Source organism: Acomys russatus, chromosome 24 (assembly GCF_903995435.1).
Source record: "Acomys russatus chromosome 24, mAcoRus1.1, whole genome shotgun sequence".
Classification (NCBI taxonomy): domain Eukaryota; kingdom Metazoa; phylum Chordata; class Mammalia; order Rodentia; family Muridae; genus Acomys; species Acomys russatus.
The window spans coordinates 52,353,386-52,366,179 of NC_067160.1; the positions used below are offsets into that span (position 1 = coordinate 52,353,386).

The following is a 12,794-nucleotide window of genomic DNA, read 5'->3' on the forward strand; positions in this document are numbered from 1 at the left end:
GGGGGTGTCCCAGCCCACCCTCCCCCACCTCCCCAACCAAGCTTCCCCAGGCCTCTGGCTGTGCTCATCACCACTGGAGGCAGACACCACGGTGCCACAGTACAAGCTAGGGGCAGGGAGGACCGCATATTTATTGTGACATTCTGAACAACTGTGTCACAGTAGTGCAATGAGCCAAGGGCTCTACAGCTGACTTCAAAAGATGGCAGCCAACAGGGTATGTCCCAGCAGCAGCCCGCCTGTGGGTCCACACGCCACCCATCTCAGTGGGAAGAAGCAGGCCTAAGGGACATCAAACACCCAGGCCTGTGCCCACTTCTGAAGAGACTGGTAGTCACTGTCCTCTGGAGGCCTCTTGGTCCCAGGATCCGTGTCACCACCCCAGATTTAGCTTTGAACACCTTGGCCTAGATGTTCTGTCCAGGCTTCTCCAGGACCCCAGAAACAGAACAGTGCTTCTCAGGCTCAGCAGGTCCTCAGTACCTCTGCAGTGGCCTTGCAGGACACTCTAGACACATGCTTGTGTGAGTGGCCACAGACCACAGCTTCCCAGAGGTAGGGGCGGGGCAGGGGATCAGGCTCACTCTAGGCCACACAGGAAGCTGAGCAAGCATCAGACAGTGTGCCAGCGCATGAGGTATCTGCTTCACCCCATCCCTCAGGGGCTTAGGAGTCACTGCACAGGGCAAATAGCCGCCAGTCTGCCAGTGGCGCAGCAGGACAAGGTGGGTCCTCTACCCTCTAGAAGCAAAACTTGCCCTTTCTTCGTTCCAGCCATAAGAGTCAACAGAACAAACACGGGACAGGCTGGGCTCCACCATAAGAGGTTCTGCGGGCCAACACACAGAGCCCTCACATCCATTCTGTCCCTGTGCATGGACATCTGCCTCTGTGAGTCCCCAATGTGTTGTGCCAAGTCCACAGCAGGAAATTCCCCCAAAAGTGACAGCCACTCCCAGCCCCCCTTCCCAGGGTCCAGCATTGGCTGCCGGGCAGCATGGGGCTTCTGGGACAAAAGATGGGCCCAAGTTAGCAAGAGGGCAGGTTTCGGGGACACAGCGGTGACAGTCAGGAGTCCTCAGAAGCCTGAGAGGATATATTTTCCAGCACAGCATTTCTCTCATGGCGGACCAGCCGCTCAGCCTCTGCACCAGGGCACAGACACACCCTCTGGGGAACGGCAAACACCAGCCTTCAGGGACAGTGGGCACTCAGCGGGACGCAGCCTTCAGAGGGATGCAGGGCTGTCTGGAGTGGGATAGGGCCAACTACAGGCACTCAGCCTGGCCGAAGTCACACAGCCCGAGTCTCAGCCTCAATCTTCTGCTCTCCGTGCAAGCCCTCCGGGTCTGGGAGCTGGGCCACACTCTGCCGGATGGCAATCTCAGGGCCACCCCCGTACAGGCTGTTCAGATAGGTCCAGGTCTCCTCAGAAATCTGCCCATAGTCAGCCCCTGTGGACCAGGAGAGGGACACTTACACGGAGGCCACAATGTATGTGGGTCCTCAGGGGAAACACCTGCTAGGCAGTGGGGATCCCTGGGGACAAGGATGGGGATGGTGAGTAAACACAGGCTCTCCCGAAAAGCTGCTGTGCGTATTAATGCCGTTCCTCTGAGGGCGCCAGAGGACAGGGCTCTGGCTGTTGTCTCTGGTTTCCCAGGGCATGGTTTCCCAGGGCTAGCAGCAAGTAGAAGAGGCAGGGTGTGGTGTGGGGCCTGGACAGCCTGCACACAGGCCAAGCACCTGGAATCCCCTACATGGCCTCTGTGCCTGGACTTGGAAAAGGACTTTGGGAGCAGAAATTGGTGGTGCATGCATTTAATCTCAGCACTTGGGGAGGCAGAGGCAGGCAAAGCTCTGTGAGTTTGAGGCCAGCCTGGTCTACAAAGTCAAGGCTACACAGAGAAACCCTGTCTTGGGGGAGGGGAGGAAAGAAGGAAGGAAAAAAGGAAAAGAAAAGGGGGAAAAAGCTTCCTGGAAAGACAGGAAGTCATGGTTACCTGGTAGCCTGAAGGTAAATCGGGGGACCTGGCTGGGCTAGTGGGGTCCTGGGGGACTCACCCTGCTTTAGCTGGATATGGCCACTGCCTTTGACCTGCGCAATCCTGCTGTTGTCGATGGGCCCAGGAGGCTCTGTAATAGACAGGGACACTGGGCTCAGGGTTACGAGCAGCGCTGTCCTTCATCGAGCTTATCCCTTGGGGCCCACAGCAGCCGGAGCCAAGGCTAGCAGAGGACACTTGGTCCAGAGCCTTCTCTCTGATTCTAAGTCAACCTCTCAGGACTCTGGGCCCAGAAAATGGTACACCTCGGTGACATGGGATTGCTTTGGCATCAGTGGTAGGTACCATGTGCTGAGTGCCCTTTCCTGGTCTGCACCATCTCATCTACCCTTAGTAACTGTGGAGAGCTCAGAGCTGGCGGAAGGCAAGGCCAGCAGCCAGGCCCCGGACAGAGCCCCAGCCCCAGGGCTATGTTCTCAACCAACACTGACTGCTTTAGGCAGCAGAGGACAGGGCTGGAGCAGTGACCCAGTGCCCTCTCCAGCACTGGCTGTTCGTGCCCTGAGCAGGAGGCTGGTGCCTAGCACAGGACACTCACGGGCTCCACTAACCTGCCAGGCCCCCTAGAGCCTGGCCCAAAGAAGCCTGAGTGTGGCTGAGGACGGCCCAGGTCTAGGTCTGCTACTGTTTGCTGGGGAGTTTGGGGAATCCCAAAAGCTCACTTAGTATAAGGCTGGCTCCATTCCTGCAAACCCAAGGGGGCGGGCAAACAAGTACTCTCAGGTCTAGAACTGTCTACCCCAAGGTCAGCAGGAGTAGACAGAGGATGCGGGCAGCAGTGGTGCTGCCAGGCTGGAGGAGTCCCCACTGTCTCAGGCAGGCCCTACCCACAGGCCTGACCTCCACTCACCACTGTCTCAGGCAGGCCCTACCCACAGGCCTGTACTTCCACTCACCGCTGTCCTTCCCCTTGACGAAAGCCTCCCACTCGCGGAACCAGTGCATGCTGATGCAGTAGATGACTCCGGGAGACTCCTCAGCTTGGAATGCCTTGTTGAGCTGCGGGGTAAGGCAGGCAGGGGGCAGTCAATCTGTCCCCTGTTCCTCATGACTTCCCAAAGTCCCGCCCCAGCCCCTGAGTCTCTTATAAACAGTGGATGCCCCAGGCAGAAAAATCAATGACCCCCTTGATACCATCAAGAAGAAAGAATGCACGGGGCTGGAGAGACAGCTCAGTGGGTAAGAGCACTGGCTGCTCTTGCAGAGGACTTGGGTAGCTCACAACCATCCATAACTACAATTCCGATGCCCTCCTCTGACTGCTGAGGATATCATGTATACCCATGGTGCGCACACACACATAAAAGCAGGCAACACATTCAAACACATGAACTAAATCTTAAAGAAAGACACCAATCCCCCACTGACCAACCAGGCCACAGCAGATAAAGCCACTGGCACTCTCTCATGCCGACTAAGGTCACAGGAAGATGCCATTTTCTCCCCCTGTAGATGTAGCATCTGCTCACACGCTGCACAGACTGCTCTAATAGCTCGGGTGCTAGGTGCTGGAGATGATGCCAGGGCAGCTCAGATGCTAAGCTGCGCCTACAGCCACAAGGCAGGGGCCTGAAATACACCTTCCCACTATTTTAATACTTAAGGACCTGTCCTGTGTCCCACCCGCAGCAGTCCCTGTCCCAGCAGCTTCTTTCCTGATGGGCCACACTCCTCACACTTAATGTAAGTCTCAGGCACCTTCCACAGGAGGGTGTAGAGCCCAGCAGCTCTCAGCTAGGAGTGTCCCAGTCCCCAGGGCAGCGCTCCTGTGAGGCACAGGATGGCAACCACAATAGACGCTTAGCCCAAACCACTGAAGCCAGGAGCAAGCAGAGCACACCACCAGTACTTGCCCACAGCAGCGCCTCTGCCAGCAGAAGGATCTCAGTCTCTACCCTCCACCACTCTGCATAACACTCCTCAGAACCTGACAGCACACAGTCCCCAAGTCCCTGTTTCCCACAGGCACCTTGATGAAAGTGTCAATCTCCACCCTCCTGCGCTTGGCCAGGGCCTCAATCTCCACCTGGCAGATGGAGCACACATACAGATGGTTCACAGCAGGGCCACCCCCAAACCTGCTCGGGAAGAGAGAGAGCCAGCATCAGCAGGGGAGGTGCCCCTCTGTCCTCAGCTGTCATCTCTACCACACTGGGAGCACAAAAGGCTGGCAAAGGTCCCCTGTGCCTGCTTCTCTGCAAAAGGTACCTAGAGCTTTGCTGCATCCTGTGGCTACCAGGAGCCTCGAGGCCTGAGGTAGCAGGTAGGACACAGAGTCCCTGGCCTTAGGGCCTGTTTCCCACCCCCTGGCAGCAGGGCCCTCCTTCCCAGGGGCAGATCCCACATACCCAGCTCCACAGGGCCCTGGGTCTGGGCTGGGTTACTGTAGGAGAACTGCCTGCTCTTGGTGGCGCTGCACTTGGCCCCGGAAGTCCCCAAGCTAGAGCAGTAGTCTCAGGGTGACCAGTCCTGGCTCCATGAAGAGAAGGCTCAAGGCCACCACCCACCTCAGCCATGAAGGCAACATTCAAGGGCTTTCCACGGCACAGCCCAGAGGCTGACTGGATTCTCACCAACCGCTGTGTCACCTTCACTAGCACGTGAAGAAGGTGGTGCTGTAGATGTGCTGCCTGGGGACTGGGGCAGTGGAGCCTGCTGTCACTCCGCCAGCTCCCAGCACCTACCTGCTGTACAGGTGCTCCCAGACGCTCTGCGGCAGAATGACCACCAGGTCATCGATGTAGTGGTATTTGTTGGGTGGGATACCTGTGAAGGGGAGGCACAGGGAGGGAGAGCTGGGGCTTGGGGTGGGCCCCTCCGCACCCCTCTCCCAGGGGCAGACTGCTCACCTCCATGGGAGCACAGGAAGGTGTGGTTGGTGATGGGCCCCGGCTCTGCAAAGGTGTTGAACTTGTTGAGCCATTCTCGGGACACATAGAAGCGGAGCAGGCTCGGCTCCTGCATGGCAGCCAGGGACACTACTTGCTGCCGCTCACGCATGGCCTCCTCACTGCTCTTCCTGGGATGGACAGGAGAGTGGTATAAGCCACTAGGCCTGGGCCCAGGCTATGCATGGACACCAGGCCACACCATGGCCAGGGTGTATGCAGAGCCAACCCTTAGCATGCTGGGGTGTGGCCTGAGCCTCTCACAAGGACACCACAGAAAAGCTCAGGAAAGCTCCAGAAACAGCAGACACAGGCAGACAGTGGAGGGGGGAGGGGGGCTCCCCACCAGTCTCACCTGTAGAAGAGCACATAGGCCTCCACATTCTGTACCACTGTCTCATGGACCTCGGTGACATACTGGTCATCAAATTCATACCACCGCCCGTTGATGACATTCTGACAGTAGGCAATGTAGTGCCCGCCTGGCAGACAAGCACCAGGTTATGGAGACCACAGGGAATAGGCAGTGCAGAAGGGCCTGACTGGGGTGGGGGGGGGGCATACTCACTGCCTGCTGTGCCATGGTGACAAATGACAGAGAGGAGGTCATAGGTGGTGACCTGGGATGTGCACTCCTTGGCCAGAAAAGGGCGCAGGTCCAGCCCCTCGAGGGGAAAGGAGACGTGGCTGCTGACTTTGAAGGAGTACATCACCTCATGCCGGAAGCGCTTCAGGTGGACACACAGAATCTGAGGGGAGAAGGCGGGCCAGTCACCTGGGCATCTAGGAGCGCTCACAGGGAAGCTCACAGATAGCACTTCTGCCCAGGCTTGTTGCATCTATGTAGAATACTCCGCACATGTCAGAGACCTCCACATGAGAGCTAACAGCCCGGCTTTCTCTCACAAGGACTGGCAGACTATATGGTGTGGCTGCCAGAGGTGCTGCTAACGAGCTGGGCTGGTCCCGGTAGGACTCCGACTCTGCCCCAGCTTGCCATGCTCTGAACCTGGCCTGGGGACCCTGAGGAGCCTCTCAGCACACCATGCAGGCCACAGCCTGGGACTTGTCTCTGCTCCAACTACAGAAGACTGTGCCAACCCCAGCTGCATTGCTCACATGGGCAGACCTCAGAAAGCCCCCAAGACAAGAGTGAGCTCAAGTTCAGAGGACTCCTGTTTTGATGGGACTCTCTGTCAGCACTCCCCGGGGTCTCTCACTCAGAGCACCCCTGCAAGTTTCCTGTCCCCTCTGTGCTTGTGCAGGGACGGGGTCAGTCTTCACAGCACCCCACAGGCCACTCCCACACCCCCATCCTCAAGGATCCTAGCCCAACACCACCAAGGTGGCTCACTCACCTCAGGCAGACATAGGACCTTACAATACTTGACGCCATTCCGAAGCCTACAGAGGAGGACATGAGAGCTGTGGTCAGTCCCCTCCAAATCTAGTCACCCTGGAGGCCAGCACAGTTATCTCAGGGAACCCCAGGGAAAAGTACAAGCAAGAGGACGCTGGGGACAGGCCCCCAGAGCACAACTTACTTCTTACACCGCTCACAGCTGTACATATTGTCACCTAGCACAGGAGAGCAAAGGGCCAGAGGTCAGCAAGGATAGGAAATGCGGACACAAAGGGCAAATGTGAATTACGTTCAAGGGGAAAGAAAATTGGCAGGAATTAATAGGATTCCAGAGAAAGAGCTGAAAGAAAAAAGGAAGGAAGGAAGGAAGGAAGGAAGGAAGGAAGGAAGGAAGGAAGGAATATTTGGCCCTAGAAGCATGAAAACTCCCATATGGGCAATACTACAAACAAACCAAAAGGCAGCAGACAAAATAGGAGGGACCCCAACACTGAAGGCAGGAAGGTGACGGTCTCACATTCCTCACAAAATGAGCTTGAGGGGGCTGGAGAGATGGCTCAGAGGTTAAGAGCACTGACTGCTCTTCCAGAGGTCCCGAGTTCAATTCCCAGCAACCACATGGTGGCTCATAACCATCTATAATGTGATTTGATGCCCTCATCTGGCCTGCAGGTGTACGCGCAGGCAGAGCACTGTATATATAATAAATAAATCTTTTTAAAAAACAAAAAACAAACAAACAAAAAACCAAAAAAACAAATGGCCTTGGGCCAGAGAGAAGGCGCAGGTGAGCTGGATGACAGAAGGTGTGGTCTACCCATAGGACAGATATAAATGGAGGACAGTTTTGAGCCGTGTTTGCACTCTTTGGAAGGCACCATGCTCCGTAAGGAAGTAGGAGTCTCGTGCATCAGGAAAGCAGAGCAGCTAGCATGTAGTACAGTGGTAGAGCACAATCCTAGCAGACACTCTATCCCCACACTGCAAAGCAGGGTGTGTGTGTGTGTGTGTCCATGTGTGTGGGGGGGGGCACAACAAAGCAGAATGGCGGCTATCAGGGACCGGAGAAGGGGGATACAGGAACTGTTAATGGATATAGTTTTGTTTTTGCAAGCTAAAAATATTCTGGGAATGGAGGTAGTGGTGACTGCAAGGTAATTTTAGTATATACAACACTGCTGGGCATGGTGGTGCACGCCTTCAATCCTAGCACTTGGGAGCCAGAGGCAGGCGGATCTCTGTGAGTTCGAGGCCAGCTTGATCTACAAAGCGAGTCCAGGACAGCCAGGACTACAAGAGAAACCCTGTCTTGGAAAAAAAACAACAAAACAAAACAAAACAAAACAAAAAAACCCAAACCCAAACCCAAACCAAACCAAACAAAACCCCAAAAACCAACCAAATAATAATCAAAGAACACAAAGCTAAAGTGAACTACCCCTCCACCCATCGAATGGTAGAAATAACAACAGTTCAACAGCCAAGTCACAGGTCTGTTTGTAAAGCATTAGCCCTGGGCTGCGGCTAGCTGAGGCATGGCCACAAGGGGGCGCTACACAATATCCTCTCCCTGCGCTCCCATTCTGGCCCAGGCCACTCACCCTTCAGCTCATCAGCAGCAAAGAAAGCAGCCAGGCAGTCTTCCAATGTGACCACAGGGCCCCAAAACCAGCTGGGGGTACAGGACACCACGAACCTAGATAGGAAAGGGGTGACAGGCACTGTAGGGCCTGGGTATGGAGGTGTGGTCCTGACTGGCAGCTTGACACAGCCCAGGGCTGGACATTTTGTGTCCAGGGCTGGGGGGCAGGGGAGGGCGCTTATGTGCCCTTCCCCTAGGCCAGCTGCCTCAGAGATTAAGAAAGCTGCCTGTAACTCCTCAGTTCAGGCCTGGGCACAGATGCAGCTTCACTTCTACCTGCTGCTTGGCCACTCTCTAGTTGTTACCTTCAAGGAACATCTAGTCCAGGCTATCCCAAAGTGACCAAGACCCTGAACCCAGCACACCCCTCTGCATCTTCTGGTCACTAGCCCCCCAATCTATGGACTCTCCACGGCCCCATGAAGGCTTGTCTCTACATTGCTGGTAGACCCAGGACAGGCAGAACAGAATGGACCCCCCGGCTAGCAGGAGGATGGGCATACCGCCGGATATACTCCACAATGAAGGCCAGCCAGCCCTGGGAGGAGTAGCTGTCCCCACAGGCACCCGGCTTGGCTGGTACATTCTGGTAGATGGCAGAGTGGAGTTTGGCCAGGTCTTCCTTGCCAGGGATGGGCAATGACAGGTCCTGGAATGTCTCCACAGTGGTAGATACCTATGGGGTGAAGATCAGCCTGTTACCCACCTCGGCCAGTGTCTGCTGCCCCGGAAGATGAGGCAGACAGCCTGCTCCTGGGGTAAGGAGCCCCAAGGGAGAGTCCATCCTGCCCGTGTGGTAAGCAATGCCAACTTCCCCTGGGCACCCACCCGGTCACAGGTGAGACACTGCACCAGGCTGAGGACAGAGCCATTGAAGACGTCTGAGATGACACTGCGGTAGCTCTGCTCCTTCCGCCTCCGGCCACCAGTACTCGGCACCTGAGCTGGGAACACAGCACAGGACTAGGCCAGCCTCCCCTGTGGCAGGCACAGGCAGAGAGGCTTCCTCAGCCACACTCTGAAGCCCTCACTGTTGATCACATGATTGGTTACATACGTCACCCCTAGGCACCTTAGGGCCACTATTTATAAAATAGGGCTCCCTCTCACATCCCAAGGCTGTTACAAGGGTTTAAAGGCTCAAGTGGGCAGCACACAGCCTGGACCAAGGTTGCAAGTGCTCCCAACTGGCCACCATGCCATCCCCAGCTGTGCTCATCACTGCCCCCGAACCTTTCTTGAGCACGTACGATGGCCCCATCCTCACAGGGCTTGCCCGAGGAGGGCTGCTGGACAGCTTGGAATGGCCCTCGTGGTGGTGGACAGGGCTGCAGGGGCGAGAGGAGCTGCGAATGTGGGCTTCGTTGTCTGGCTCTGGGGACAGCAAGGGGAGGTACTGGGCCAGGGTGGCCAAGCTGGTGCCCTCCATGCCTGACTCCCAACATCCTCCTCCATGCCCAGTCCCAACCCCACTGAACACACTGGGGAGGAGTTATCCACTCTGTTTCCAACCGACGCTCAAGACTAGGCAGGCTGTGGCTCTGAAAGCCCAGTGAACCTGGCACCAAGGCTGGTCCCAGCCTGTGAGGAGGGTTTGGAGCAGAGTGTCCTGCACTCCACTGCTGCATGTGAGCGTGAGGCAGGCAACAGACATAGGGCTTACAGGCTGTGACTTCCCAATGGCCCAACCAGTGACCAGCTTGGCAGATACCTGGGGTCCGGCAGGGACTGGTGGACCTAGGTGTTGGTGGCTGGGCCTCGCTGGGCCGGTCCTCAAGGGAGGCCATGGCTGTGTCCACATCAGCATCCTCGTCCACCTGCTCCGAGTTGGTACGCTGCTGGCCCCAGGAGAACTTGCGGTCCTTCATTCGCTCCTTCTCAGAGATGGCTCGGCCTGCCTCGTCTGAGACCAGCAGCTCCATCTCAGCCTTTGAGCTGCCTCCACCACGCCCCTGCCCATCACCCTCACCCCTGTCACTGCTTGAGTCACAGGACAGAAACTCGTCCTCTGATGGGCTCCGGTCGCCATCACGCCTCTCGTCTGTGTCGCTGGAATCTGAGTCCCGAGCATCACTGAGTGCTGCCACAGCAGCTACCATGGGCTCCTTGAGCTCCTCATGAAGCTGGTCCATCAGGCAGCGTAGGAACTCCTGGGTGTCCTGTAACCAGGACCGTGTCACGGGGGCTTTCCAGGCATAGAAGAGCCACTGTGGGCACTGCTACTTCTGCCCACAAGGTTCTGGCAGGCACTGTGCAGACAAGCAGCTTAGCCCCCTAAGGCAGTCTCTACCATAGTTGTGTGCTGGCCCCCTCCCAACCAAGGCTGAGAGACCACAGGACTCCTCCCAGGTCACACAGCATACAAACAGCCATGGGACCTGGGTGTAAACCATAGAACCAACTCCAACTGCTTCTGCAGGGTGGCAAGAGAGATGAGAGGCCACATCCAGCCACTAAGCAGAGGTCAGCAGGGCAGCAGGGATCTGGGAAGGGTAAAACTATAGGATACTGAAAGCTACACTTGTCAAGAGCACTGCACCAAATCATGCTATCCAACAGGCCAGGCAACCAAGCTGATCCCTTCTCTACTGCTGTACCTTTCTGCTTGCCCACATGCCCCCACGCATTGTGTGACACAGTGGAAGCAGGAGAGGCCCTGGAAGCAGGGCCTCACTCTCCTGACATATGTGGGTGGGACACAGATCAAGTTGCTTCCCCCTGAAGGATGCTGTCATTTTGAGGACCCAGTACCTAATCCAGCCCTGCAGGAAGTGGGGAGGTGGCCTGCCAGCAGAGCCAGCTACTGAGCTGGTGATGGCTGCATACCTCAGGGACCGAGGGCATTGGAAGACATGTGCTCCAAGCCCAGCTGAGTCTGACGACCCCCAAACTACTCCTGGACCACATGCGGGAAGTGGGCTCCTTGGCAGCCAGACCCAACTGAGGTTCCACCTTGGATGGAAGACCCCGGGAGAGGTGGGTGGAACCCACAATGGCCTCTGTGCATTAGGAGGGCAGGAGAACAAATGGAAACAAGTCTTCAACTACCTCCCATCATTCTTCCCTTTTACAAGAGGAGGGATGGCTCTTGACACACCAAGAATATGGACCTGAGCATGAGAACCAGAATCCACATGGAAAACAAGAACAGGTAGGTGGCATGCGCTTGAGTCCTACCGCTGGGGAGGCAGAGACAGGCACGTCCCTGGGGCTGGCTGCTCAACCAGGCTCAACCTAAGCATCAGTGAGTGTCATTCAAATAGGAGCTGTGCCAACGGAAATGGGCTGTGCTCATGGGGATGATCTCTAAAGTCATCCTCCAACCTGCGCGCGCGCGCGCACACACACACACACACACACACCTTTAAACAGTAAAAACTCTGTGTGTTCCTTGCCAAGTTCTCAACCCACACGAAGCACAAGATAGCCTATGGCCACCAAGAGAGGCTACAGTCGTGCCAGGCTTTAGACTCAGAAACGCAGCTTCTGCTGGGACCCTGATGGATGTGGCATAGTAGCCAACCAGCACTACTGGATGGTGTCCACCCTGGCTGAAGGCAGCACAGCTCTGCCTAGAGTAAAGGCCACTTAGTGGGAAGGGACAGGCTCAGCTTTCCCCTTGCCCCATCCCTGCCACTCTGCTGTGTGGCCTGGATGTACAGCGTCTTTGAGCCTTTCTCCGCTGGGACGCGGGGAGCAATGTTCCCCCTTCGTGGTAAGCCATGAGCCCAGGTCTCTGCAGTCACCACTTCCCAGAACAGGAAGTGCAGAAGCAGTGTGGACTTTCTCAGGGACCCCAGCCTGGACTGGGTGGCAGACAAGAGAGTGAAGGCACCTCCAGTGCCTAGCACTGCATCTGAGGGACCAACATATAGGCAGCAGAAGAGGTGACCCAAACAGGTCAGCTCTGACTACAGGGTTAGCGAGGGGTCCCTGTCATACAGCAGGCCCTGTGGGCTCTGTATGGCCTGAGGAACTCAGATGGCACAGCCTTGCTTTCATAATTTCTTTTCTTTTTTTTTTTTTTTTTTTTTTTTGGTTTTTTCGAGACAGGGTTTCTCTGTGTAGCCTTGGCCATCATGGACTCGCTTTGTAGACCAGGCTGGCCTCAAACTCACAGCGATCCGCCTGCCTCTGCCTCCCGAGTGCTGGGATTAAAGGCGTGCGCCACCACGCCCGGCCTCATAATTTCTTTTCTTTCTTGGCTTCCCTGGAACTCATTGTGTAACCAGGCTGGTCTCGTGCTCCAGAGACGCACCTGCTTCTACTTCCCAGAGTGCTGGACTGAAGGTGTGTGCCACTACACCTAGCTGTGACTTTCTGAACAGGATGCTATGTTGGGTTTCAAAGGTGCTCTCTGAGCTTTAAACAAGTTTTTCTTGCCAGACATGGTAGAGCATATCTTTGATTCCAGCACTCAGCACTCAGGAGATAGAGGCAGCCCCCAAGTCTGACCCCCTACACCCACTAAAAAGCAGCACATGGCACTGCATGCCTACAAGCCCAGAGCTAGGGAGGCAGAGAAGAGGGTCCCAGGTTTTCCTGCTTAGTAAATCTAGCCTACTTGTACATTCCAGGCTGTCAAGTGCTCCTGTTTCAAAAAACAGGGTGGAGAGTGATTAAGGGAGGACATTCAACATTGGCCTCTGTCCACACGTGTGTACATGTTCATGTGCATGCAATACACACACACACACACACACACACACACACACACACACACACACACACAGTGTCTGCTGTGAGCCCAGGACAGAGGGACAGGTGTGCTGCAGGTAGGTGCTGGGGTCTTTCTCCGCTGCCTATTGGCTGTGTGGCTGGCATGGGTGACTTGG

The 12,794-nt window shown here is 56.0% G+C and overlaps 1 protein-coding gene across 1 annotated transcript in view; it reads right to left on the bottom strand.

Annotated features, from left to right (window-relative positions):
- Positions 1–1,149: 1,149 nt before the first annotated feature.
- Positions 1,150–12,794, bottom strand: part of Usp20 (ubiquitin specific peptidase 20) — a 30,478-nt gene continuing 18,833 nt past the window's right edge. Inside the window, exons 10-24 of the mRNA XM_051166202.1 lie at positions 9,671–10,118; positions 9,193–9,333; positions 8,788–8,903; positions 8,463–8,635; positions 7,919–8,013; positions 6,499–6,532; positions 6,313–6,358; positions 5,523–5,703; positions 5,310–5,436; positions 4,916–5,085; positions 4,751–4,832; positions 4,036–4,144; positions 2,963–3,065; positions 2,065–2,136; positions 1,150–1,454 (exon numbers count right to left, since the gene is read on the bottom strand). Coding sequence (XP_051022159.1) covers positions 1,294–1,454; positions 2,065–2,136; positions 2,963–3,065; positions 4,036–4,144; positions 4,751–4,832; positions 4,916–5,085; positions 5,310–5,436; positions 5,523–5,703; positions 6,313–6,358; positions 6,499–6,532; positions 7,919–8,013; positions 8,463–8,635; positions 8,788–8,903; positions 9,193–9,333; positions 9,671–10,118 — 2,058 coding nt within the window. The 3' untranslated portion in view covers positions 1,150–1,293. The remainder of the gene's footprint in view (positions 1,455–2,064; positions 2,137–2,962; positions 3,066–4,035; positions 4,145–4,750; positions 4,833–4,915; positions 5,086–5,309; positions 5,437–5,522; positions 5,704–6,312; positions 6,359–6,498; positions 6,533–7,918; positions 8,014–8,462; positions 8,636–8,787; positions 8,904–9,192; positions 9,334–9,670; positions 10,119–12,794) is intronic.